Below are 22,882 nucleotides of genomic sequence, written 5' to 3' on the forward strand. Positions count from 1 at the left end.
TTTCTTTTGAGCTGGATTGTTTGCCATCTTTTGATAGCATTTCTCTATGTCCTTCTTTCCTCTCTGCAGTCCTCATAGCCACTTTTTCATTGTGTCTCAAGTCAGATTCCCAATTGGAAGGCCCTTCTGCACCAACTTCAGCTTGAGAGCCATGCTGACCAATGTGAAGTTCTCTCAAAGGTGAACAGCATCTCCCAGGTGAGGCATCTCTACCAGGTTCTTTCACAGGTGATTGACCTCTGTCATGTGAGCGTTCTCTGCCAGTGGAGTGCTCTCTACCAGGTGAGGTTTCTCGAACTGATGAGGACCCTCTCACAGGTGAGTGAGACCCAAGTGACATTTGATGAAACTTCTCGATATGATGAGAAACAGGTTCATAAGAAGGACCTTCATTGGCATCATCTCCACTGACATCAGTTCTCCTATGATGGTGTTGTGAAAGTTCAGCCATAGCCCAATCCTCTTGAGAGACATGCTCACCAATCCAATGTTGTCTCATAGGTGAAGATTCTTTCACAGGGGAGTGCTCTTTCACATGCGAGGACCCAAGAGACATTGTACGAGACTTCTCATTCTGATGAGAGACTGGTTCAAAAGAGGAACTTTCATACTGACCAATGTGATGTTGTCTCATAAGTGAGGGTTCTTTCACAGATTCATTAGAGGAACCTTCATGAGGTCCACTGGCATCGCCTTTCTTTGAGTGTTGTGAATGTTCAGCCAAAGCCCAGTTGGACTCTAATTCAACAGCTTCTTCTTGTTCGGTGAGAACGTCTTCTTGCCATTTTAAGATGCGCTGAGCCAAAGCTTCCTCTTCACTCACAAAATACTCACTTTCTGTTGTCTGCAGCCTTGTTTCATCTACAACGGTTTGTGGAGGAGGGGGCCATTGGAAACTTTCATCACTGGAATCATGAAGGACATCCTTACTCAGGGACTTTTCCTTTGCCGTCCTTTCTGGCGAAGATCTTCTTCTTTCATCTCTGTAGTCATGAGGGGCATGCTCACTCAGAAATCTTTCCTTTGTTGTCTTTTCTGGAGAAGGCCTTCTTGGACCTTCATGGGCTCTAGCATCAAGGATAAGCATTTCCTTTGTTGTCTTTTCTGGAGAAGACTTTCTTCTTACATCTCTGTATTCACGAGGGGTATCCTCAGTAAGGAACTTTTCATTTGTTGTCTTTTCTGGTGAAGACCTGTCATATCTGTATTCAGGAGGGATATCATTCTCAGTAAGGACATGTTCCTTTACAGTCTTTTCTTGTGAGGACCTTCTCTCATCTCTGAAACCATGAGGAACATCCTCAGTCAGGAACTTTTCATAGTCTGTCTTTTTTGGGGAAGGCTTTCTTCTTCTCGTTGAATCTCCCTCAGAGTGAGCGGTTGATCCAAGAGTAATGCCTTCAGCACCCATTTCTGACTCAGCCACTTTTCTAGCGATATATGGTGAGGTCTCTGCACCAACCCAATCAGAATCCAAGTCAACAGCTATCTCCTGCTCAGTCAATACGTCTTGCTGCCATTTATTGATTTGATGTCCCAGAGCCTCTTCCTCACTCCCAAACATTTCACTTTTGTGGGTCTTTTCCCGGGATAAAAGACACTGCTCTTCTCGTGTTTTCTTCTCACTGGCACGCCTTTCTCTTGGGGAACGGGACAAATTCTGTTCAGTTCCACTCTTTAATCCATACACATTTTCTCGGGTTAAGCAGACCTTTTCCAGGGATGGATGATGCTCTTCCCAAGATTTCTCCTCATTGACACTGACAGTTTTTGTGTCTGTTTTTCTCTCTACCTCCTCACCATATAATATTTCGGATTGCGTGTATGGCAAATCCCTTGCCTTTGAATGGTCTGTTTCATGCTTAAACTGTTCCTCTTGGTCCCTCTGCATTCCTTTTTGCCATTTTCTAATCTGCAAGGCTAAAAGTTTATCTTCACATTCACTCTCAATGTTCTCATACCGGTTTTCTGCAAAGCTGGGTTGTTTTTCAAATTGTTCTTCAGTGCTCTTCACAGTATCCTCTTGTGTATTAGTCGTCTTACTGGAAAATATTTCCTTCAGTGGTTTGTTTGAGCTGGTTCTGGAAAATTCATCCTTTTCAGAAATGTTTAGAGATCTTCTTGTTTCAGAACAAGGTAAGACAAACGGCCCCTCCATCTTTGTCTTCAAGTCTTCAGACAACTTCTTTCCTAAATAGTCCTCACCTTGATTTCCTATGTAGTGTGCACCTTGATTTTCTAAATCCTTACCTATTTTATGTTCGAATCCTAACTCATGTTGAGGTTCCCCTGGAGTAAGGACCGTTTTATCCATATGTGTTTCAGAGACTCCTTCATCAAAGTATTTTTCATTTCCTGTCGCTGGTAGATCACCTTTTAACATTTGAATGACCCTAGTTTGAGACTGAGGTTCAAATGAATGTCTCACGCGGGGCTGTGTTGACTCAGCACAATGTGTGGGAATTCTGTCATATCTACCATAGAATTCGGCAGACACTTTATCGTTTCTAACGTTTCTTTCAAAAGGTTGAGCGTGCTGCAAGTCTCCAGGTAAGGAGGCAGGCTTCTTGACCCTTAATCGATCAACATAATCTGCATAGCTGGTTTCACTCGCGTTTGACTCCAAGTCAAACTCTGATGATAACAGCTTGGACATAGAGAGCCTCTTTTTTCGTTTGACTGCATTTTGTAACAGGCCAAGCTTGGCTTTTACCTCTTCGTGGAGGCTTTCTGTGTCACTGAATCTATCACTGCACCTGTCACTGAACTTGTCGCTGAATCTGCCAGTGTGTCTGTCACAGTAGATATCACTGTATCTGTCGTTAAACCTTTCAGACCTACTAACCCTTTCTCCACCAAATATAGAAGGTGGAGAGAGGGCTCGTTCAGATGCTGTTTCATTCAGATTAGTTTCTTTATCTTTCCCTCTTGTTGGTGATGAACTTCTGAAGTACAAGGTGCGAACCGATGCATCCTTAGATCTAGATCTGCCGCTAGGTTTGAACTTTTGATCAAATGGAGACCCAACACATCTCAAGTTAACCCTGAATTTTCTCTCCTTTTTTTGATCAACCAACGAGTCTAGGCTTCCATGAAGTCTACTTGACCGTCTAATGTGGCTTAGATCATTGCCTTCTTGTTCTTCCCTCATTGACACCAGAAGTGATGATATGGACTCTGCAGACCCCTCTGTGTTAATAACCAATACTTTGTAACTGCCGGAGTCTTTGTCTTTTATACTATCAATGACTAAACTAGTTTCATGCATGTGCAAAGTGCTCTCTGTACGTATTCTCAGACGGTGGTCTTCATAAATTTGCCTATTGTTATGAAACCATGTTATGGTTGGGGTTGGGAAAGCTACCAATCTGCATCTAAACACAGCAGGTTCCCCCTCTAAAACATTCTGGAACTTCAGCTTTTTTTTAAAAGATGGCTTGATGGATGAATTTTTGGCTTGATCCAAGTCCTCCTTCATGTCTGAAAAGGCTCCGCGCATCTGCCCTCTGTTCTCCCGAAACACAGTCCTTTTATTATAAAACAACTCTGAAAAATAAAATAAAAAATCTTTCAATAAAATGGGTTAAAAAAAAGAGAACATTTTCAAATTTTTGAAATGAATATTAATGAAAATATTAAATTACATGCAGCAAGTCACAAAGCCATAAAAAACTATTTCACTCACCATATTTGTTCGAATAAACGCAAGACTTGATTCTTTTTTTAAAGATTCTGACACGAAAATTGCTGGACGTTTTGTTCCTTCTTCTGTGGACATTTCTTCAGAACATAAATTTCTTAAAAAGCATAATTATTGCAAAATAAGCTGATTTGTTTTTTTAAATAAGCTTGCTTTCGCTTAACTTAGTGTGATTTAGCTACATATTCCTTACCTGACTTGCAGAAAGATGAATAAACGCCCTTTCTAATCCTTTAAATGAGGGTAAATTATTCAAAAACATTTCATGAGAAACATGGCTCTCAAATTATACAAATAAGTACAACTTGTAAGAGCAGCTCTAGAATTGTATGAGAAGGCGTTTATTCGAACTAATATAGTTTACAGGTATAATCATGTTATTTAAAAAGCAAACAACAATTAATCACATACCACTTTCTGCAAGCCAGTCTAAGAAATATTTGCAGGAGGAAGGAGAGTTCCAGATGCAAGACACTTTAAGAAGCAATTAAAAGATGTGGCTATTTCCATATCTTTTAAAGGATAGTTTCCTGTGGTCTGTAAACCTTAAAAGATACACATCCTGCACCTTTTTGGGGAACCATTACGATACAGTATGAACCCTCATGCATAAAGGATAAGATTGATAGATGCCCACATTTTTTTCTCTAAAACATCTAAAAGCAAGCAGTTTTCATCAGTGCCTGCTATACAATAACCAATAACATAATACAAGGACATAACATTATGTGGATATTGAAGAATACATAAGATGAACATTTTCCATCAAAAACATTTTGACTGCTTGCATGCAGTGTGAACATTCAGAAATCACTTATCATTATGCTCAGGTTCATGTCATTCAACTAAGGAATTGATGAAGTACATTTCAGTAATAAAGAGTAAATTAGTCTTACCTTTGACTTCTTGCTTAATGGTTGCTTCAATCTCTTCCTTCATATTGGTTACTGTAAAGGAAATGAAGAGTTGCTGTCAGCTAAGACAGTAATCTAAGATGATGGGTACCAATTCCCTTCCATTTTGGCTTCATTTCATCCTCTGTATGTGAGAGCCTAGTTTTAAAAAAATAAAGAAAAAGATACTGAACTGGTCCATCTATAAATTTTGAGAATGTTCATTTCAAGGAGCAATATTGGACTTAATGCTTAGCTCAGATGTAATTTCCTTGAAGTGACATCCTGCTGGACAAAGTGACATCCTGCTGGTTATGCTAACTATTTTAACTCAAACTCTTTCACTGATTACAATCAGATGACCATGTTTCCAATTTGATGGTACAAACAAACAAAGCAGTTTGACAGTTGGATTCAACTCCAGATAGTACAGGCTACAACATGCACAATCCACAGAGCTATCGCTGAGAGGGATTTCACAACCAAGGACAGAAAGGAGCGAGAAAGAGGAAAGACAGAAGGAGAATGTACTACCTACTCAAGCTGCAAGGAGAGCAAGGAGTGACAGAACAATGAAAAGAAGGAAATGTGTTCTACTGAAGCATCTAGGTATTAGAACTAAAGAAGTGACTAACACATTTATGCTTTTCCATTTTAAATTGTGAGGTATACATTTGGCATGCTGGATACACAAGTATGAAACCTGGCCACTTCACCATGCTGAACCACACAGCTTTCTATTGGGTGAATAAAAGTGGGGCTTTGGGCAATTTGCTCCTTCTTTACACTTGACAAGCTTGTTGAAATACTGGATGAGACATGCCTTTAAGAATCGGATGTAATATCCATCATTTGTTTTTGCCCTGAAAGGAAGCATGTACAATGAATTGAGTATTAGCATTTTTATGGAATGGACACAGATACACATATCCATGTTGTATATTTCTAGTGAAAGAAAAAAAGTACATCTTAATTTAAGAGGATACTGAATAATCATGTTATATATTGAATATATACTGTATTTCTAGTGAAAATAGGTATTGTTTGACTACTTGTGCCCAACCTACGCATTCTAGGCTTACATCGAAACAACATCAAAATAACTCAATATGAACCCATGTGGTTACAGAAAGTTATGCAAACTCACCATCAAGTTTCAAATGTGCAGAGCATGAGACCATTCCTGCTGGGTTTCTGGCAACACAGGTGTATTCTCCCTCAACCTCAGAGTACACTCTGGTGATCTCCAGCTGGCAGGTGTTATCAAATGTAGACATCTTAAAGAAGTTTGACTGCTTAATTTCTTTCTCACCACGGAACCAGGACATCTTCAGAGCTACGAATGTAGAAGAGAGGATTAAATTAGATTCAAACTTTTTTTAATGATCAAATGTTATTATTTATTAATAATAATTGTGAGCAAATGTGAATATATACATACAATGAATTAAAAGTACATTATTCTTGAAAATTACTCTGACAAATTTGCTGTCTGATGAATGTCTATGACTGAAACATCAAAGTATGTTTTTAACGATTTTTTTATCATGTAGAGGGTCTCATGCCTCACCTTCTAATGCAACAAAGACAATAACAAATAATAAAAGGTATACTTATAATTACAACTATTACAATTATGAATTAAATTCCAGAAATTCACTAAATTACATTTTATTCCAACTCATCCCAACAATGTAATGTGCAAAATACCTTCTCCAGAAACTTTGCACTGGAATCTGGCTGACTCTCCCTCAGCGGTTGAGGTGTTGCTGATTGGTGAGACAATGGTAGGTGGGGACAGAGGAGCGCCAGTATCAGGAGAAACTACTTCTGAGACTGAAATAAAAACCAATTAGCAAACAATTTCAGTTCTTTATTTGTGAGGTAATATCTTCTGCGACTAAACAAGTACATCATGGGAATCTTAGCCCTCTTCAAAATGTTGATACGATAACATAATCATAAAAGGAATGCACTACATTTGCATGAATGGTATACCTTTACAACTAGCTTTTGACAACAAATGGTCTTCTGTTACGTCATAATTTTCCTTGACTTGGCGTTAGTACCACACAAAAACGTAATGGTTACCTTCGACATTCAGTGCAGCTGAACTGGTGGCAACACCACCCTCATTCTTGACCTCACAATTGTAGACCGCTGCGTCCTCTGGGAACACTTCAATGAGCAGCAGACAGTGTTCATTCCCATCACGCAGGAACTTGCACTTGAAGCCAGGGGAGAGAGCCTGGGAGTTCTTGTACCAGAACACCTGGGGCTGGGGGACGCCAGTCACTTCCACAGAGAAGCGAGCAGGTTTGCCGGACTCCACAGACAGGGGCTGCATGTGGTTAATGATCTGAGGTGGCTCAGGGACTAAATTAAAATGAAAACAATTATTGCAAATAAATTGTATGAAGAAAGATGGAAGACTGAGGAATAAACCTTGGTCATCATCACTTTGATTCCAGCTGTTAAAAAATGTCATGCTGTAACTATCCAGTCCATACTTGCTATGCGTCTACTCTGGTAGGAGGGCACTGCTATGCCCTCTACAGGCAATGACATGTAACTGCACAGTTACTACGGTAAAGGTATATCATGAAGTTTGACTTACTGTTGACATGAAGTGTCACCACCTTCCTGTTCCTGCCAGCGATGAAGGTGTATTCTCCTGCATCACTTCTGTAGGTCTCAGTGATGGTCAGACGATGGAGCTTTCTAATGCATGCATAGCTGAACCTCTGGTCAACGGAAAACTGGAGCTCAATGCCGTTCCTCAGCCAGCGACCTTCAATGTCATCCTCATTGACTTCAAACTCGAATGTTGTTCTTTGTTTCTCAACAACCTAGAAATTAATAATCATATCAATAATGTTAAAATGGATAAGAAAAGGGTTGTTTTTCTTTCTGTATATAAAAAATGTGTCATTTATATTCACCGTCATTTTCTTCTCAGCAGGTTCTGTAATGCAGACATCTTTGCCCTCCACGGTAAGATGAGCCTTTGACATGCTTGCACCAGCGATTACAGAGTACCCTCCGGCATCAGACATGCAGACTGACTGGATCATTAGACGGTGCAGGAATTCCTCAGTGGATACAGTGTACCTGTCAAGGCATTTAGAAATAACAGTTAGGATACAAATGAATAGTTAAGATTCGATTGAAGCAATTGTACATTTTTTTACATTTGACATTTTAGTCATTTTAGCAGACGCTCTTATCCAGAGCGACTTACAGTAGTGAATACATACATTTCATTTTCATTTCATGCATTTTTTATTTGTAAAATGTTTTGGTTTGTACTGGCCCACCGTGGGAATCAAACCCACAACCCTGGCGTTGCACACACCATGCTGGCATTGCAAACACCATGCTCTACCAACTGAGCCACAGGGACGCCAGAGGAAGTGCTAAACTACTTTTTTAGCACGGCTGTGCTGCGGTCATAAGTTCGAGGCGGATTCAAGTACCGTGAATCAGCACAACCTCGTGTGTACAATTGCTTTTCTACAATAGGTTACCAATGAAATAAAAAACATTTATTTTGATAAATGTATTCATAGGCTACTATTTCATCCCTCAACATAAATATAGGCCTAGTCCTGACACATCTATGGTTGCTGTTATGTTGCCAGAGAGTATTTTTGTTCTATATCTATGGACGTGACGCAGTCTTTTGTTCTAAAAGTTCTGTTGCCATACTGGTTGGCAATGCTATTATCCCTTGCTTGCTAGCTAGCCAACTATGGCTAACACAGTCAGGTCAAACAGCGAAGCTAGAATAACAGCAAAGTAGCTGTATTTGCGTTTGTTTAAGCTGTTTTGTATACATCCATAACAATGAGCATATGAAATGTGCTCTCTCGTCAGGACACTGTTCAGAGGAGCTAGCCAACTACACAGCTAACACAATCACTTCAAACTTCAAACTGAAGTTGGTAAGTCAGCAAACTAGCTGCATTTCATGTCGTTTGATCTGTTTCTCTATTGACATTTCTTTGTATATATCCATAAAAATGTAAATAAAAATTATTTAAAAAAATTTATAAAATAAAAATTATTTAAAAAAATTATAAAATAAAAATTATGGCGATCCATGACTGGCTGAGAAAAGATGTCTGTTCATTCTATTGATGAGGTTGCCAGGGTGAAGTCTTGTAATTCTATATCTATGGATGCTACCCAGTCGTTCGTTCTAAATGTTCTGTTGCCATGCTGGCTGACAACGCTCTTATCCCTTGCTTGCTAGCTAGTCACGTCAAACCGTGCAGCTAGAATAACAACTAATTAGCTGCATTTCATTTGACCTGTTTTTCTATTGATATTTATTTGTATATAGCCATAAAAATTATGCTGATTCATGATTTCGACTGGCTGAGAAAAGATGTCAGTCTCCTCCTGACATGTTAATTGTCAATTGGAGAGCGGAGATCGAATGTTAATATTGAAACTATGTCGAGAGACAAACAGCAACGTTTGTACAACCCCCTGTAAAATATGCCTTTTTCAGTGGAGATCAAGTTAATGAATTGTCTGGCTGAGCTGATGAGGCTGTGGATGAGCAGGGATTTCTCAAATTAACAGAAAACAAGATTCCCATTTTTGCGTCATAGGCTTACCCGTGCTAAACAGTTTTTTTAGTAAGACTTAGAACACGTCCCAACCAATCACAATGCTTGTTTTGACCAACCCGTTGTAGAATATTATGATACCATTACTATCTTCACCTGGTCTAATATTCCTGGTAATAAGACAAACCTTTTGGAATTGTCCAGCTCCTGTCCATCTTTCAACCACGTCACCTGAACATTAGGCTCAGAGATCTCGCATTCAAAAGTGGCCCTCTTCTTCTCTGTGATCTTGATATCTTTGATATGCTTGGTAAATTCAATAATGCGAGCTAAAACACAGAGGGCACAGAAATAAGACTTAAGTTTGTGAAATATCAAGGAAAACCTTGTTTTAGAAAATGTAAGAAAAATAAGAACATACCATCAACATAAAGCTTTGCCGATGACGCAGCAGAACCAGCAACAAACTTGTACTCTGCACCATCACCAAAATTAACATTTCGGATGGTGAGAGAGTGAGTTAGCTGTTTGGTGTGGCTCTGACATCTGTCAGTGGAGTGAATCTCAACACCATTCTTCAGCCACTTGTAGGTGATGCCCTCATAGTTGACATTCACTTCAAATGTGATGGTGTCTTTCTCTTGTGCACTGAGATCTTTCAGCATGTTGGTGATCAAAATGGCTAAGGAAAAAAGAAAAATGTTACAATCAATACTGACAATATGATTGGGGATTACTTCCTTGATAATGAAGAGTGAACTTACCATTGATAGTCAAAGTGGCAGAGACTCTGTCATTTCCACAGACAAAGGTGTATTCTGCAGAGTCTTCACTGCCAGTGTTCATGATCTTGAGCTGGTGAAGTTTGCCCTGCACCACAATCTTGAACTTGTCACTCATTTCTATCTCCACTCCATTCTTCAGCCAGGTGGATGGGACATTGAAATGTGACACTTCGCATTCAAAGGTGGCCACCTGGGTCTCTGGGACTTCAATGTTCTTGATGGGTTTTGTGACACGCAGAGCTGGAAAATTCACATTAAATCAACATTTACGTAAAAGGTATCAATTGAGTATTCGGCGATCATATACCCAGTACTCTAGTCTATTCATCACAAACGCAATACCGACCTTCAACATATAAAGATGCACTGCATTGCAGGTTTCCAACTACAGCAGTGTACTCTCCATGGTTGTTAGTCTTCACATTCTGGATGATCAGCTTGTGAGATTTTCTCTCAGTCAGCATTTTCATGTTTTCACTTGATTTAAGCTCAACGTTATTGAACATCCATTTGATAGGGATGTCATCATGAGACAGGCTCAGCTCAAAAGAGGCAGTGGCATCCAATAGTGATGTCACATCTTTAGGCTTCTTAACAATCTTAATTGCTGAAAAAAAGATTGACAAGAGTCAAAAACCTCAAAGGGTAAGTAGAAACATCTCAAGTATAGATACATTTGTATACTTGATTGTATACATCAATTTGTGACAGTTAATATTTTAACTTACTCTCAACGTTCAATCTGGCATTAGCAGATAGTTTTCCAAGTTTGAATCCATAAACTGATTCATCACGTGTGTCACAGTTCTTGATCTTCAAGGTGTGGACCATGCCATCAATTGTGATTTCATATTTCTCACTAGGTTGGATCTCTACGCCATTCTTAATCCATTGTGAGTCCTTCACATTCTTGTGGCTGAGCTCGAGACTGAACTCTGCCTCCTGTGTCTCAGTGACAGTTTGGTTCTTCAGGGTTTTCTTTACTTTCACAGCTATGAAATCAAACATAAACATGACATAACAGCAGGCATATAGTAATCCTATGATAGTCATATATTAATGCCAGTTGAAAACAAACAAAACATTTCTGCTCAAAAGGTAACACCTACACTCAACCCTCAGGATGGCTGTTGTCTTGGAGTTTGCGACCTGGTAAGTGTATTCACCGATGTCCTGGGGTCTAGTTATGGTAATAACAAGACGTCTGACAGCTCCATTTTTCACATGTTTGACATTGTCACTGAAGTCCACAGGTTGTCCATCCTTCAGCCACTTGCCCTCAGCAGTTGGGTTGGCCACGTCACACTCCAGCTCAGCTGTCTGAGACTCAGCCACAGTCACGTCCTGGAGTGGTCTGTTTATGGCACCACCTGGGAACATGGACACACGGTTTAGTTTTATATAACAGGCTAAAAGTGAAAGTAGTAGTGAAAGGTGGAGTTATAATCATTAATATGATGGAAATAAGGAATTAAGGATGTTTTTAGACTTGGTCCCTTTCAGGCTATTTTTGTAAACTCGGTGCAGTCCGCCTTTCCTTCCAGTTCTCTGCTGCCAATGACTGGAACGAATTGCAAAAATCAGTGAAGCTGGAGTCTTATATCTCCCTCTCTAACTTTAAGCATCAGCCGTTAGAGCAGATTACCGATCACTGTACCTGTACACAGCCAATCTGTAAATAGCACACCCAACTACCTCATCCCCATTTTGTTACTTATCCTCTTGCTCTGTTGCACCCCAGTATCTCTACTTGCACATCATCATCTGCACATCTATCACTCCAGTATTAATGCTAAATTGTAATTATTTCGCCTCCATGGCCTATTTATTGCTTACCTCTGTACACTGTACATAGATTTTTCTATTGTGTTATTGACTGTACGTTTGTTTATGTGTAACTCTGTGCTGTTGTTTTTGTCACACTGCTTTGCTTTATCTTGGCCAGGTTGTTGTAGTTGTAAATGAGAACTTGTTCTCAACTGGCCTACCTGGTTAAATAAAGGTGGAAAAGAAAGGAGAAAAAAAAGTGATTGTCAAGGATGCACAGAATTTCCTAAATATGTGTGGTAAGAGAGCTTCATAAACTGTTTATTTGATTGTGGGGGTTGAATAGTGTGAGAAGACATCAACATATTTGTTGAGAATCACAACAGGGTACAAAATCAATTCTTCTTCTTAAAGGGTTAGTAGCTTACATTGGGTGTACAATTTTAAATTAAAGCATTATTTAATCTGCATTAATTCTGCTGCTATTTATTATGTTATCAATAATATTTACATGTTAATAGTATCTTCTGATTACAATTATTATGTCTTATTTTTTAACTAAATGCAATATATTAGCTTCCAAAATGTATCTAGCTGTACAATAGCACATTCTGATGGAATGGCTTTTCCTGCACTTTGTAAAAATCCAGAGCGCATAGAGGGAATGTTGGAATGTTTTACTCCAGAGATCACTTTAAAGAGGACTGAGATTGGTTCTTTTAAATATTACTATATGTGAAAACACCCTAATCGGTTCCAACTCAGCAGACAACTTTGAGCCAGTGCAGTGGAAATCAATTAATCTTTTCAGAAGGAGTTTATGTACAATATCATAAAGACAGTAAACATACCTGACACAGTAATCTTAGCACTGGATGTCTGTTCACCAGCAGCGAATGTGTATTGCCCCTCTTCATCCTTCATGGTGTTAATGACAGTCAGGCTGTAATTCTTGCCCTTGGCCTCAATCTTGTGCTTTGGACCAGCTTTGAGTTCTTGTTTCTTGAATGTCCACACAGCGGCAATGCCAGGGTGGGAAACCTCAACTTTAAATGTTATATTCTGGGTCTCTGTGCAAACTTGATCCTCCATATGCTTCACGATATGAATTTCTGTAAAATAACAAAATAAGTTGAATGGGTTGTGTATAAATGGGGTCTGAATGAACTTGCAACACACAGTAAAAAAAACATACTTTCAATAGTCAGTTTACAGCTAGAGTCAGCTTTGCCAACACATAGCTTGTAGGTTCCTTCATCAGTGGCAAAGGTCCTGTGGAATACCAGGTGCTGTTTGGATCCCTTTGCAAGCATCTGGATTCTCTCGCTGGGCATCACAAGCTTGTCATTGTGTAACCATTTCACAGAGGTAACATCAGCAGCAGAGATTTTAGTCTCAATAACAGCCTTGGTGCCCTCAACTGCAGTAACATCAGTGAGTGGGCTCAACATTTCAACCGCTGTAAAACAGGGAAAAAATTGAATTTAAAAAATCTGGTGATTCACAATATAATTATACCAATATGAATATAGTCAATCTGATAAAAGTTGCTTACTTTGAATGTTCAACTTCCCAGAGGTTGTGATATCCTGAGCTGGGACAAAGAAGGAGTATGTTGCAGCATCATCTCTGCTCACATTTTCAACAAGCAGCTTGTGGACCAGTTTGTCGATAACGATGTGGATGCGATCTGAGGCGGAGATTGCTTGGCCATTCTTCATCCATGTTCCCTTAACGTTTTCCTGACAGAATCGCACTTCTAATTGAGCAATGTCACCCTCGCAGATTGTCAGGTCAGTGAGGGGTTGCATCAGTGTCACAGGGCGCACTGAAGGAAAAGACATTGACATTGTTACGCTGTTCATCCCATCTTTTCAACAGTAATGGTTGTCTTGAGAATAAGAGAAGACGCTAACCACTCTAATAACAAAGTCACAACTCACGTTTCATCTTCAGGGAGGCACTGGTCTGCATATCGTAAATTTTGAATGTATATTTTCCCTGATCTTCTTTCTTGATGTCTTTGACAGACATGGCATGGCGTCCACGACGGGAGGAGGTAACATATTTGCTGCTGGGCGTGATTTCCTTGTCATTGAAGTACCATGTACCTTCAGCATCCTCTCGAGATAATTCTACCTCAAACTCCCCAGAGTAGGTCTCAGGCACTTCAATGTTCTCCAGCCTCTTCACAATTGACAGTGAAGCACCTGCACAATAGGAACATTTTAAGTTCAACTGTTTCAGAGTTACTGTTCTATAATTAACGTATTCCAACGTCCCTATTTTCACAGTTGAAAATGACTGTTGAAGTCTGTGAAAGTGATATAGTATAGTAAGAAAAACTACCAACCTTCCACATTGAGTCTGGCAGTGGTCCTGATGTGGTCATCTTCAATAACAGCACAACTGTATTCTGCATCGTCCTTCATGTTGATGGTCAGTACAGAAAGGAAATGAACCTTTCTGTCAGAGTGCATCCTGTATTTGTCTCCAGAGAAAATCTCTGCATTGTTCTTCAGCCATTTGACTTTGACAAAAGGCTCACTGGTAGCACACTCAAAGGTCACCATGGTGTCCTTCTCTTTAGCTTCCACATCCTCTAGTTGTTGAGCAAAGGTAATAACTGTTGTGGTTAAAGTGAAACAAAGGAAAGACACATTTAATATGATTTTTTAAGGTAGACATAGAACAGTTTTCTATATTTCTTTATGCAAAATTACATACAACTTTTAACTATTTGTAGAATACAAGCTTCATATGCATTGAAATAGATAATTTACCTTGCACCAGCAGGAATGCCTGGCTTGAAGCCTCTCCAGCAATGTTCATGGCTTTGACCATGATGCTAGCAGAGTCTTCTGCTGTGACATCTCTGACCACTAATTCACATACGTGGTCTTCAGGCCAGAACCAGTAAATACGATCTGTTTTCTCCAGCAGGATTCCATTCTTGAACCACTGGCACTCAGGTTCCGGTTTGCCAACAACTCTGACTCGGAAGCGAACTTCCTCGGTCTGAGACACGGTCTGGCTTGCAATGCGTTCCAAGATCTTTGGAGCTTCCATGCTGGGAGAGAGCTGTACTTTCTCTGGTTTGATTGTGGGGATGGTGAGTTTTCCCTCTTCCAAGTCTTTCTTCTTCTTAGCCTCAGACAACATTTTCTGATGGTGAAGCAGTTCTTCCTTCCTCTTCCTAAGCATATCCTCATAGGACTCATCCTTCTTACGAGACTTGAGCTCCACAGCAGTAATGGCTTCATAATAACCTTCCTCTGTCCTGCGCTTAAATTTACTCTTCAACTCATCTGTCTCCTCTGTGGACTTCTCATGAATGACTCTTTCAGTCTTCCTCAGTTTGACAATTTCCTTTGGCTGGGCATCAGCAGGTCTATCAACCTTCACAACTGCAAAGCTAATTCTTCCATGTTCAGTAGTGTCATGTGCCTTTGGTTCAGGAACGCGACGGAGAATAGATCTGAAGTCCTCTTTCTGTGTGATCTCTATCTTCACCATATGCTCAGCTGTGCCCTCAGGGTTCTCTGCTACCACTTTGACATATCCTGCATCATATAACTTGATATCGATAATCTCAAGATAGTAAATGCCATCATAGCGAAGTCTCATTCTCTTGCTCTTGCGAATGAGCTGTCCATTGATGTACCAGTTGACCTTAGGTGTAGGATAACCAATCACTCTGCAACGGAATCTTGCAATGTCACCTTCCAACACTCTTGCTGGCTCGGGAAGAAGGACAATTTCAGGCTTTGACTTCTCTGAATACTCATCTGCAGTGACTCCAGAAGGACCTCCTTCGTGAGCCATGCGCTCCATCTCATCAATTCTGTATATTTCCCTCCTGCCCTCAGGTAACTGAGTCTCCTCAACAAGGCTCTTCTCATCCTTTACAATGAGTGTAGCTGAGGTCTGGTCAACTCCAAATTTGTTAGTTGCTCTGCAGGTGATGACACCACTGTCTCTGGCATAGGCAACTTCAAAGTCAAGACTACAGTAGCCAAATTCATTAACCATGCGCAATCTGTTAGCAGCTGCAAGGGGTTTGCCATCATGCAACCACTCAACCACCATATTGGGATCACCAATAGGGGTCAGTCTGCATTCAAAGTGGACAACACCAGAATACTTCAACCTGACGGAAGTCAGCTTCTTCTTAAACTGCGGTTTCTGCTGCTTGTCCTTGTCATATAGGTCAGCCTCCTCCCACTGCTCTTGGCCATAACGTAGATGCAGGGATTCCAACTCTGGAGCTGCAATTTCCTTGGCCTTGTAGGTTCCCTTGGTGATAATGAGTCTCCTCTCCGGTTCAGGTGCAGCAACATCCACTTCAATGTTGACCCTGCAGCGAGTGGTATCTCTTCCAGCTTTGTTAATGGCTGTGGCTGTGTACCAGGCACTATCAGAACTCACAGATTGTGGGATATAGAATTTGGCTTGTCCCTTGAGGCACTCCAACCTACAACAGACATCATTGTTAGTAAATCAGTACAACCTTGTAATATAAAGATAGTAACAATATACATATCATAAGTACTGGAGAGGTATTTGGTGCACATGATGTATATCAAAGGCATGTGCACATTGAGATAACAGGTGGGGCAAAACACATACTTAATATTTGGGTGCTTCTGTGGGGAGATGATGTCACTGTTTTTCAGCCAAACAATGTCAGGCAGGGGGTTTCCGATGGCTTTGACAGCCAACTCAACCAGAGTGCCTTTCTTGACACTGACGTTCTTCAACTTCTCAATAAACTGGGGTCTGACCAGGTTCTCTTTGGCTGTACATGGAGAAACACACATGAGAACAATGCTATCATTCAACAATGGTTCAGTGCATTCGGAAAGTATTCAGACCCCTTGACTTTTTCTACATTTTGTTTCGTAACAGCCTTATTCTAAGATGGATTAAATGTTTTTTTTTCTGATCAATCTACACAAATTATCCCATTATGACAAAGCAAAAACAGGTTTTTATAAATGTTTGCACATTTATAAAAAAAAAACTACAACTGAAATATCACATTTACATAAGTATTCAGAACATTTCCTCAGTACTTTGTTGAATCACCTTTGGCAGCGATTACAGCCTCGAGCTTTCTTGGGTATGACACTATAACCTTGGCACACCTGCATTTGGAGAATTTCTCCCATTCTTTTCTGCAGATCCTCTCAAGCTTTGTCAGGTTGGATGGGGAGTGACGCTGCACTCCTATTTTCAGGTCCCTGCAGAGATGTTCGATCGGGTTCAAGTTCGGGCTCTGGCTGGGCCACTCAAGGAAGCCACTCCTGCGTCGTCTTGGCTGTGTGTTTAGGGCCGTTGTCCTGTTGGAAGGTGAACCTTCACCCCAGTCTGAGGTCCTGAGTACTCTGGAGCAGGTTTTCATCAAGGATCTCTCTGTACTTTGCTCTGTTCATCTTTCCCTCTATCCTGACTAGTCTCCCAGTCCCTGCCGCTAAAAAACATCCCCACAGCATGATGCTGTCACCACCATGCTTCACCGTAGGGATGGTGCCAGGAGGTTTCCTCCAGACGTGACACTTGGCATTCAGGCCAAAGAGTTCAATCTTGGTTTCATCAGAACAGAGAATCTTCTTTCTCATGGTCTGGGAGTCTTTAGGTGTCTTGGCAAACTCCAAGTGTGCTGTCATGTGCCTTTTACTGAGGAGTGGCTTCCCTCTGACCAGTCTACCATAAAGGCCTGATTGGTGGAGTGCTGCAAAGATGGTTGTCCTTCTGGAAAATTCTCCCATCTTCATAGAGGAACTTTGGAGCCATGTCAGAGTGACCATCGAGTTTTTGGTAACGTCCCTGACCAAGGCCCTTCACCGATTGCTCAGTTTGGCCGGTCGGCTAGCTCTAGGAAGAGTCGTGGTGGTCCCAAACGTCTTCCATTTGAGATTGATGGAGGCCACTGTGTCCTTGGGGACCTTTCAATGCTGCAGACATTTTTTGGTACCCTTCCCCAGATCTGTGCCTCGACACAATCCTGTCTTAGAGCACTACAGACAATTCCTTCAACCTCATGGCTTGGTTTTTGCTATGACGTGCACTGTCAACTGTGGGACCTTATATAAACAGGTGTGTGTCTTTCCAAATCATGTCCAATCAATTGAATTTACCACAGGTGGACTCCAATCAAGTTGTAGAAACATCTGAAGGATGATCAATGGAAACAGGATGCACCTGAGTTCAATTTTGAGTCTCACAGCAGAAGGTCTGAATACTTAACAATTTTTTTTATACATTTACAAAAAGTTCTAAAAACCTGTTTTCGCGTCATTATGGGGTATTGTGTGTAAATTGATGAGGAAAATGTCTTATTTATTCGATTTTAGAATAAGGCTGTAATGTAAGAGAATGTGGAAAAAGTCAAGGGATCTGAATTCTTTCTGAATGCACTGTATATGACAGGGCTTTTCAATTCTGCCCCTGGAGGGCTGCAAGGAGAGGATGAAAAACAGAAGTGTTTCGGCCCTCCAGGACCGACATTGAAAAGCCCTGGTTTATGATGTATCGATACAAACTGACAATAATTTTTTTGCTTTAAAATAAGGAATTAGTATACCAGATACGATACAAAGATCTTACCATCAACTGTAAGTGTTATGGACACAGAGCTTTTTCCAGCTCTGTTCTGAGCGACCACGGTCCACTCTCCAGAGTCATGGGGCATGGCTGGAACCACAATCAGTGACGTAGTTCCATCTTCCTTCACCACTATCTTGTGGGTGTAATCATTGACAACTTGTTGTCCTGAAAAGAACAAAGAAAGGAATAATAGTTTCATATTTTATTTTATAAAACATATCCTAGACGATGTATCATGTTTTCACATCACTTACCATTGTGGAACCAGAAAGTGTCAGGCATGGGTCTACCAACTACTTTCAGGTCAAATCTGGCAGTCTGCCCTTCAGCACACTTGAATGACTGTGGCTTCAAGACAAACACAGGCTTGTACAGTCTCTCAAGCTGACTCTCATCAGTGTCATCAAGTCTGCGTGCAGGAGAGCGTGCGGGAGAGCAACTAGTAGAGCGTCCGGGAGAGCGTGCGGGAGAGCAGCTAGTAGAGCGTCCGGGAGAGCGACTCAGAGATCTTGGGGACTGGGACCTGAGCAAATAAATACCAAAATCAGTGATACTTGGCATGTTTCTATGATGTTAAAACAAATATACATTAAAATACATTTGGTAATAAAAATCTCACCTAATTCTCTGCATTGAGTGAGGTTCAGGCGTGTAACGCTGAGCTACTGCAATGGCAGTGGGCTCCACATACAGTTTCCCAGAGCTCACCGAGTTTCCCCTCATGTTGCTGGCAAATGCTGTGTAAACACCTTCATCCTCTGGCAGCACCACAGGAAGACGCAGGCTGGCTCTGCCATCCTGAAGACTCTCCATCTGGTAACGGCCGCCATGATGGATACGCTTGCCATCTTGGTACCATACGATCTTTTCAGAGACAAGAAAAGCTTGATGAATATATAAAATATACAACATTTTAAATGAAGTGGAATGGACACTTTCTATCAAATAAAAATACATGGTTTCTTTACTACCTTGGGTAGTGGAGTTCCTGCCATTTTGCAGTGGAAAGTAACACCCATTCCTTCCATGATCCTGTAGTTTTTAACTGGAGTGGCAAAGGCTGACTGTACAGCCTCACGGTCTGCACAAGTCACCATCTCTTCCCGATCCTCAGTCACAATTTGTTGGTAGGTAATCTGCAGGATGCGGATCTCAATCTCGTGGATAATCCTCTCCTCAAATGAAGAAATCTGGAGTTCCTGTAAAAACACATTGGAATAAAGCATGTCTTGTCTCATAACAAGTGGCTGAGAACAAATCAAATACCATAACGTCACAATGATAGCGCATTGCTAGCTTGGGTACCAATCTGTTTGTGCTAACATTCCACTCATTGTACTCCGTGTCATATGGCATGACAATGAGTGGCATGATGGCACAAACAGATTGGTACCCAGGTTAGTGTATCGTTTTTTTAATAAATCCAAATACCTGCGTTCTAACAAAGCTTTGCATCTGTGCCATTCTCTGGATGTACTTCTGGTCCTCGTCATATTCGCTCACAACAACAGGGGAAACATCTGCCTGCACCGTAGTCACTTCAGTATTATAGGTCATTTCATGTTTCTTCATGTATTCTTCATATTCCCCTGTAAACAAAATATACAATGTATAAACAAAAGTTAAGACATTATGGTCTGGTTTCACGGGCCCAGATAAAGAAAATGAGTGTGTCCCAAAATGCACCCTATTCCCTATGTAATGCACTACTTTTGACCAAGGACCATAGGGCTCTGGTCAAAAGTACTGCACTACTGTATGTAAGGAACAGAGTGCCATTTAGGATGCATCAAATTACTGGATTTGTAGTCCATGAAATTAAACAACATTCTGATTAAAGAGACTGACCTTCCGCCAGCAGACTGGCTGAGGCAGACACTTCTCCAAGTTGGTTCCTGGCAAAGATGGAGTACTCTCCAGCATCATCAGCAAACGTCATGGAGATCTCCAATTTACACACTCCACTCTCCTTATTGTACTGCACTTTATACCTAATGGATGAATAAGTAATAGATTGTAAACAGTACAATCAATTATCAATACACTCTTACAAATGCATAATAGAGATTCATTGAAAATGTGTCACAACCTGTATCCAGTAGTAAGGGGCACTCCAGTCTTCTTCCAGATAATGTGGGGCTTGGGGCTGCCTCCGATCTGGCACTCAAAGACAACACTTCCGCCCTCCACCAACTTCTGAACAGTTGGCTTCTTGACAAAGAAGGGAGCGACAGCAGCTGTAGTATCTACTGGTGAACCTGCGGTGGCGACATTTACCTCCGACATGGTCTCCTCCTTTGCTTTTACAGCAAAGCTAGAAGGACATTGGAAATATACAGTAATTAGGGCAAATGTATCTCAAAAAGTGCCTGAAATAAGATTAGACTTACGATGGCCTTACAGTCGAAACATTAAAACGTTGAGCACAAAAGAACCTTGAAAAATCTCTATTTTTGAGTGCGGAACCTCTACTAATGAATCTGAAATAGGATTACTCCAACTTCTTTCATCCCCATTTGAAAAACTCATACAGTGAAGATTCACTATTATCTGCTGGCTATTGATTTCATAATGTTTGATGAGCAGCATAGAATTCTTATGTTTTCCCTTGTCAACATCTAGCACACAATATTTAATTACACCTGCCAAGAGTTTGCAAATGTAGTGGTAGAAAATAGTTGGCACTCACTGTTTCTCTTTAGTTGTAAAGTCAAACAAAGTGACAGTTCTCTGCTGTGTCATCGTTTCCTGCTGTGTCATCTCTTGTGTCATCTCTTCCCTGGTCTCAATCTCCTCAGTTACTAGAAGAAAGAAATGTATACAAGTATTAGCACATTCATAAACCAATACACCCAATTAACCATTTGGCAGTACAGTATTCAACCTCAACAGTAAGTAGTCTTTGTAGACAGGAATGTAAAAAACTAAACTGCCTGTTTACCTTGGACAAGCAGGTAGCAGGATGTACTGATGGTTCCAGCCTCGCTAGTTGCAGTGCAAGTGAAGCGACCGCTGTCTTCTACGAAGGCCTCGCGGATGACCAGACGGGCACATTTACTCTCATAAGTGATCTGGAAGTCAATGGAGCTCTCAATTCTGTAGTCCTCTCTGAACCACATGATGCCAGGGGCAGGGTGACCAGTGATCTGACATTCCAGAGTCACAGATTCACCCTCAGTCACAGTCACGTTCTTCAAGCTCTGAAAAAGAAATATTTTTTTAAATATTACTAAATATTAACATAGATGACATAGATGGAGTGGGAAATGATGCTTGAATAGACAACAATAACATATATGACCTGAAATAAAGCCACAAGAGAAATACTTACAGCTACAAGAGTAGGTGGCACAACTGGCTCTTCTGCATGGGATGGGACTGCTGCAGTCTCAACAATCTGTTAAAATGCATGTAAGTTACAAAAGGTTACAAACAGTACAGTATCTGAACTATGACTTTAGGAGTGGTGAAACATGGGTGAAATGGACGCAAGTTAAGAATTAATCCTAGAAAGAAGAAGAGCTGTGACAAAAGGTTGGGAACAGATAAATGAAGACGAAGGGAAGAGGAGAAGAAGAGGAGAGCAAGCTAGGTTTTCTTTATGAAGCAAATGGATTCTGAAACAAAGGGGACGTAGCGTAGCTTCAGCGTTATGGTGAAGAGGAGGTTTACCAATACCACTCAGTGAGGTGAAACTCCACACGGTGTTATTTTAGAGGGCACAACACTCCAGACTACAAACCTTTGTTTCCAAAGTCTTATACATTTGCTCCGTTCCCCCTGTAAACCTAGCGCCTATCTCAGTCTGTAACTGAGTGTCGAAATGATCTTTTGAGCAACATGTGCAGAGGTAGAGGATAACTCTTTCTGCAGTGTGGCAATAGCAGAACCTGCTATTGAAACCTGACCAAACCAAGGAGAATACCATTATCATCACGAATCAGAACAAAGCATTAAGATATTGCCTGCTTTGTTTAGCAATATTAAGGACGATCACTCAAAACTATAATGGAATGGATAACGATGTACAGTATACGGATGAAGTGAGCATTCGTATAAAAAACAGATACCTTATTTACATAAGTATTCAGACCCTTTGCTATGAGATGCGAAATTTAGCTCCATTGATCATCCTTGAGATGTTTCTACAACTTGATTGGAGTCCACCTGTGGTAAATTCAACTGATGGATGTGATTTGAAAAGGCACACACCTGTCTACATGACGTCCCACAGTTGACAGTGCACGTCAGAGCAAAAAACAAGCCATGAGGTCAAGGGAACCGCCGTAAAGCTCCAAGAAAAGATTGTAACGAGGCACAGATCTGGGGAAGGGTACCAAAAAATGTCTCCAGCATTGAAAGGTCCCCAAGAACACAGCGGCCTCCATCATTATTAAATGGAAGAAGTTTGGCACCACCATGACTCTTCCTTGAGCTGGCTGCCCGGCCAAAGCAAGCAATCGGGGGAGAAGGGCCTTGGTCAGGGAGGTGACCAAGAACCCGATGGGCCCTCTGACAGAGCTCCAGAGTTTCTCTGTGGAGATGAGAGAA

The 22,882-nt window shown here is 40.9% G+C and overlaps 1 protein-coding gene across 1 annotated transcript in view; it reads right to left on the minus strand.

Annotated features, from left to right (window-relative positions):
• Window positions 1-22,882, minus strand: part of ttn.2 (titin, tandem duplicate 2) — a 189,878-nt gene that overhangs the window by 155,145 nt on the left and 11,851 nt on the right. Inside the window, exons 10-38 of the mRNA XM_029702494.1 lie at window positions 21,663-21,728; window positions 21,273-21,531; window positions 21,021-21,132; window positions 20,421-20,645; window positions 20,180-20,322; window positions 19,763-19,920; window positions 19,303-19,530; window positions 18,951-19,195; window positions 18,586-18,854; window positions 18,332-18,496; window positions 16,352-16,520; window positions 14,506-16,196; window positions 14,076-14,348; window positions 13,666-13,932; window positions 13,278-13,550; window positions 12,918-13,181; window positions 12,574-12,834; window positions 11,065-11,325; window positions 10,684-10,947; window positions 10,302-10,562; window positions 9,935-10,195; window positions 9,592-9,852; window positions 9,358-9,499; window positions 7,536-7,704; window positions 7,211-7,442; window positions 6,685-6,969; window positions 6,304-6,429; window positions 5,741-5,929; window positions 4,597-4,647 (exon numbers count right to left, since the gene is read on the minus strand). Of these exons, the coding sequence (XP_029558354.1) occupies window positions 4,597-4,647; window positions 5,741-5,929; window positions 6,304-6,429; window positions 6,685-6,969; window positions 7,211-7,442; window positions 7,536-7,704; window positions 9,358-9,499; window positions 9,592-9,852; window positions 9,935-10,195; window positions 10,302-10,562; window positions 10,684-10,947; window positions 11,065-11,325; window positions 12,574-12,834; window positions 12,918-13,181; window positions 13,278-13,550; window positions 13,666-13,932; window positions 14,076-14,348; window positions 14,506-16,196; window positions 16,352-16,520; window positions 18,332-18,496; window positions 18,586-18,854; window positions 18,951-19,195; window positions 19,303-19,530; window positions 19,763-19,920; window positions 20,180-20,322; window positions 20,421-20,645; window positions 21,021-21,132; window positions 21,273-21,531; window positions 21,663-21,728 (7,570 nt within the window). The remainder of the gene's footprint in view (window positions 1-4,596; window positions 4,648-5,740; window positions 5,930-6,303; window positions 6,430-6,684; window positions 6,970-7,210; window positions 7,443-7,535; window positions 7,705-9,357; window positions 9,500-9,591; window positions 9,853-9,934; window positions 10,196-10,301; window positions 10,563-10,683; window positions 10,948-11,064; window positions 11,326-12,573; window positions 12,835-12,917; window positions 13,182-13,277; window positions 13,551-13,665; window positions 13,933-14,075; window positions 14,349-14,505; window positions 16,197-16,351; window positions 16,521-18,331; window positions 18,497-18,585; window positions 18,855-18,950; window positions 19,196-19,302; window positions 19,531-19,762; window positions 19,921-20,179; window positions 20,323-20,420; window positions 20,646-21,020; window positions 21,133-21,272; window positions 21,532-21,662; window positions 21,729-22,882) is intronic.

Source organism: Salmo trutta, chromosome 20 (assembly GCF_901001165.1).
Source record: "Salmo trutta chromosome 20, fSalTru1.1, whole genome shotgun sequence".
In the NCBI taxonomy this organism is placed as follows: Eukaryota; Metazoa; Chordata; class Actinopteri; order Salmoniformes; family Salmonidae; genus Salmo; species Salmo trutta.